Below are 5,311 nucleotides of genomic sequence, written 5' to 3'. Positions count from 1 at the left end.
CTAAAGTAGTTTCTCATTGAAATTGTGATGCCAGAATAAATAAATATATTTTTCTTCTAATGTCCATGTTGAATTTGCTGCTTCCCCCACCCCCCACAGGATCAGATTACTATTACAGGGTATGAGCAGAAAGCCATAGCAGCACGAGATGCCATCCAGGCTATAGTGGATGAGCTTGAGGAGATGATCTCTGAGGACATCACCTTGGACAGCAGGGTCCATGCCCGCATTATCGGAGCCCGCGGCAAGGGCATCCGCAAGATCATGGATGAGTTTAAGGTGAGGCTGCTTAACAACAACAAACTATATCCGAACATCTGTTTACAAACACACAACTAATGCTGAAGAATCCAAGTCCGATTTATCCAGTCGTATGCTCACTGCTTCCCAAACGCATGCATTTTCACTAAAACCTTACTATTTAAAACGCTTACACATAAACATTACTGTCACATAACAGATGAGCGCCTGCGCAAGCACCAGACTGTTTATGCGAAAATGCATTTCTCCACTTGCCAACATAAAGGGGTCTTTTATTAGTTTGTAAAATGCAAGGAATTAACCTTGAAGATTGGAGTTGGGACTGCTGTTCTTCAGTACCAACAATGCAAATTTACTACTAGACCAGGGTCCACGTAACCGGTCCTGACTCGAGGCACTCAATCAGGTTTAAACAGATGGATTAATATGCATCAGTTTGCATTACCTGGAGAGCTCATAATATAACTGAGAAACACTATAAACTTCTGCCCAGCTCAGACAGAGCTGTACACAATTCCTATCATCTCCATCACTGTCTGCCTGGAGGCAAGGTGACCTTCTAATTAAAGGGACAGTTCACCAAAATTACAATCTATTTTTCCACTTCCCCCTTGTTCTCTATTCAGATAGTTTCAGGTTTGTTTCGTTGTGATTTCTTATCCAACCTTCTTATTAATACTTCCATCATTTGTATTCATATTAATAATTGATGTAGTGTAAACAACCAGTTTTTGTAGGTTAATATATCAAAGCAAAAACATTCATATTTGATCTAATCGTATTAACCTTAGACCAGGGGTCACTAACAGGCGGACCGCGGTCCGAGTCTGGACCCAGATGCCAACCTACCCGGACCTATAATCAATCAATTATTAAGAAGTTTTCAATTTTGACGGGGCGCTTCTATTTTAACCGACGCAGCTTCACTCCGTTTCGCGAAGGGCGGGGCTTTGCTCCCGACACACACACACACACAAACACGTGCCGAGCGGCGTAGAGGAGAGAACAAAAAGAGTTGCACGGAACTCACAGAACTGGACTCCTTTTGAATTTTAGTTGAATACCCCTGCCCTAGACCCATGACGACCCAGCTCTGTGTGGTTGATGGTGCCCTGAGTGGGATACCTGAGAGGGCAACATGGATATATTTCTGGTGTTCCAGGCTACGTCTTGGGACTCAACTTGAGCCGTTTTTCTTATATGAACTCCTGGCCATGTCCGGAGATTCCTTTTCACAGATGTAGCATACAGCAGGAGATGGTCAGTGTCGGAAGCATTTTCACCGACTGGAATGACACAAAAACACCACTGTCATGTAGTCTATTTGTAATTTGGTCATAAACAACAGACTGTTTAGGTTTGAGTGCATTGTGAAAAGGGGGCTTCAGTCTAACACTTGAGTTACAGCAGTTAAGTTTTTATTTATTGTAAAGTCTCTTTTTGTGGTTTATCAGTATCCAGTCTTTGACGTGTCTGGGTGTCCATCTTTTTCAGGTTGATCTCAGGTTTCCCCAGAGTGGAGCTGCAGACCCAAACCTTGTGACCGTCACAGGTCGCCCTGAGCTTGTGGATGAAGCCATCGACCACCTTCTTAACCTGGAAGAGGAATTTGTAAGCTTTTTTGCGTGCTGAAACTGTTAATTACTGTATTACTATAATTACTGTAATGTTTACAGTTTCCTAATTGACACTGATGCATTTTGTGGTGCCACTTTTGCTAGTTGGGAGATGTTGGGGATAATGAGGCAAAGATGGCTTACATGAGGCCTCCTGGAGGTAGCGCTTCTGCCATGGATGAACAGCGTGGCCCATCCAAAGGCTTTGTGGTGCGTGAGGCTCCATGGACCACTGACAATGAGAAGGTGAGCATTTCCAACAAGCCTGACTGTTTGAAATTAGAATCGGTGACGCATTCCTCTCTTAAGGTGAGACACCAACGGCAAAAACTGTTATTTGGCTATTTTGCTTCAATAATAACATGTTGTCTTTTAGACTAGTGGAAAGAAAACAGCCAAAATACTCATTTAGTTGTTTATTTGACTAACTATGTCTATTTGAGTATGTAGATTTCTCCATAACTCTCCAAAAAATAGCATTACCTTTTGCCTCATTTGCATATTTATACACAACGGTTCAGAAAACTTCAGTTGCACTTAAGTACACCAGACCTTCTAGTTTGCTTCCAATCTGTATTCTGAAGGTTTTTACAGAACTGTCTTTTTTAATTTATTTTTGGCTTTTGACAGTAGTTACTGAGTTTGATGGGAAGAGATATAGAAGAGATCAAAAATTCCCACTTTAAAAGCCTTTCTCTCTAATATGTCAACAAAATGAAACAAGAATTTTAAACTTGGCCTTATCCAATGTTCAGATTTCTGTTCTGGAAATGCAAATGAGTACATGTGTAATAAAATATTGCCTCATTTGCACATTTTAAATATTCAATTTCCAAAAACTTGTAATGACAAAAATAATTGTCTTAATATAAGTAGTCAACTTGAGAAGTGTAATGGTGATATCTATTAGTTAAATTAGATGCCCTATTCCCCTGTAGTGTCTCCCCATAAACCCCGTTTTTTAAATTTTTATTTTCTACTTTTAGGCCCCTGATATGAGCAGCTCTGAGGATTTCCCCAGCTTTGGAGCCCCAGTGGCAACCAAGTCCTCTCCCTGGGGACCCAAGCGCTTCTAAGCCATGCTGCTACCGACAAGCCTGAACTAAACCGGACACAATCTTCCCCTTCATCGTCCCCCTCTTGACCTGGACTGACCGCTGACCCTAAAAGTCTTCAGTTCTGAGAATGTCATCCTTCTCTTGTGTACTTATCCCAGTCTGCCCCCGCAGATTCATCAGTCTAAAAGTGCTTTCAGATACTGTTATTGACTTGTGAGCTTTGTATCTGCATTAAATAATGCTGTCTTTCGCTTAAAAAAGAAAAAAAGAAAAAAAAAAGTGACAGATGTTGCGATTAAGTCTACACAGTCTGACATTTAAGTGTTGATTAGACCTGACATTTCATTGTGGTTTGAAATGTTATACCAAATTCTACGGTGGCCAGACATTAGTTTTTTTGAGCTGCCCTTATCTTAGTTGCCTTTGCAGGGTGGGGTAAAGGGATTGAATTACTGCTGGGGACATGTCCAAACATGATGCCTGACCAACTGAGGGGCCAGCTGTTTCAGTAACTCACCCCGCCTGCTTTACTCATGTAGCTGAGTGAAATTGTCAGTCGTTCGCCCTCAAGCACACTGTAGTGGTTGTCCTCTGTCACATCTTTCCATTTGCTTGTTAACTGTGCTTCTGTGAATATGGTCGAGTAGTGGCATACCTTGTAGCCTTATGGATTGGTTAACATTACTAAGGGGGAGGGGGGGGGGGGTGGTTTCAGCCACTGCAGAATGGCACCTATTCAAACTGCCAGATGCTTGGAGATCATGCCAGAACTAATCTTCTTACAACACTAGGCCTAGAGCTCCAACGTATCAAACCTCACACTAACTGTTGAATGAACTTTTTTTGACATTCAAAAGTAAATCACTATACAAAAATATGATGACTGTTTGTGTGCAAAACAGCAGACCATTTCGTGCCAACTATCTGTCTTAGTGATGTCGTGTGTTACTCATCCTCTGTATTGGGTCAGTGTCCAGTCCCTTTGTCTTCCAGTTGCTATGCAGATTGTTCTGTTAAATAGCAATGGCCCTTTTTATCAGCCTTACAACTAGAAAGATACAAACCAGGTAGCGATGATGTGTAGGTGCATTTTTAATGGACCACTGGAAGGTATGTTTTATTGTTCCTTTTGAAAGCTCTCGGAACATTCGCCCCCCAGTTATTGTAATTAGTTAAATTTTGCCTGAGGAGTGCAGATGTAGCTTGCTAGCTGCTAATTCAACATCTTGCATCAGCCTACCTGGGTTTATATCCTCCTAGCATTGAATGAAAGATTATGCAAATACCATTGAAGTGAACGGTTACGGATGACACTGGAAAAGAAATTGTCCAAAAAGTCAATAAAAATTGAAAATCTCTGTTTTGCATCCTTCTGATTCTTTTGTAAAGAGCAAAGTTACTCATTTACTAATTTACTCATGGAATATAACCACCTAAATAACAACACTGGTAAATCTGGCACAAGCTGGATACTTAACAATGGGTTTGAATTACATGTTTTCGTACCTTTTAGCATGACAGTGGTGCTAGAGGAGAGGTCAATATTATAATCTGCTCATGATGAGGTTTTGGGTTGACTTGTCTAGGGGGTATCCCAATCTCAGTAGCTGTACTGAATCTAGGAAATTTAAACATAAAATGGCATATTAATTTAAAATTGGCCATATATCATATTTTGTGTCTTGAGTAGCTGCTCTCTCAATCACTCACACCTGTTGGTTAAATATGCTGTCATTCATAAATGATCCTGATGCGGGCACAGTAAAAGAAACGGACAGGACGTCCAAAGACAATATATGATTTTAATAGATTTAGTACTAATGCGTGAAACAGCGCCCCCTGTGGGCAGTAAGGGCTGGTACAAGCCAGTGTGTGTAGGAATATGGTTAAACGGTGTAACACCTTCACCGATGTCTACAAATGGTCGTGGTTTGATTAAAACAAATGGCAACAAATATAAGCGGTAACTGTCGTGCCACTGCGCAGCTGTTAATGGCCATGTCTCTGGAAAAGAAACTTTGAAGTAAATTGTGAAGCCTGTCACTTCAAAAGAGAAAGTCAACATCATTTAATTGAAACAACCCTGGTTCAGTTAGCTAGCTAACGCTTTTTCCAGTGATGGTAATGCTAATCAACTAAGAGTTTTGTAGAAGTTAGCTAGCTAGCTTGCTAGCAGCCATAGTGAATATATGAGTTTTCCAACAAAATGACCAACACAGCGTGAAGGAAAGGAGAATTGGCTTCAACATTAAATAAGGTGAGTCATTCACACCTCCTGTCTGTCTGTCAGTCAGTCGGTTGCTGGTTTCTTTCCTGATGTTAATGTCCTGCCACGGCTGAGAGATATTGTTTAAGAGGTCACAATAAGTTATTTTC

General features: G+C 41.0%; 1 protein-coding gene across 2 annotated transcripts in view; it reads left to right on the top strand.

The window, feature by feature from the left end:
- Positions 1–4,293, top strand: part of hdlbpa (high density lipoprotein binding protein a) — a 21,254-nt gene extending 16,961 nt beyond the window's left edge. For both annotated transcript variants that reach the window (XM_029429524.1, XM_029429523.1), the window contains exons 25-28: positions 100–279; positions 1,756–1,872; positions 1,983–2,123; positions 2,864–4,293. In XM_029429524.1, coding sequence (XP_029285384.1) covers positions 100–279; positions 1,756–1,872; positions 1,983–2,123; positions 2,864–2,953 — 528 coding nt within the window. In that variant the 3' untranslated portion in view covers positions 2,954–4,293. The remainder of the gene's footprint in view (positions 1–99; positions 280–1,755; positions 1,873–1,982; positions 2,124–2,863) is intronic.
- The last annotated feature ends 1,018 nt before the right edge of the window (positions 4,294–5,311 follow it).

This window comes from Cottoperca gobio, chromosome 4 (assembly GCF_900634415.1).
Source record: "Cottoperca gobio chromosome 4, fCotGob3.1, whole genome shotgun sequence".
Taxonomy (NCBI): domain Eukaryota; kingdom Metazoa; phylum Chordata; class Actinopteri; order Perciformes; family Bovichtidae; genus Cottoperca; species Cottoperca gobio.
This window is presented reverse-complemented; position numbering and strand designations above follow the sequence as displayed.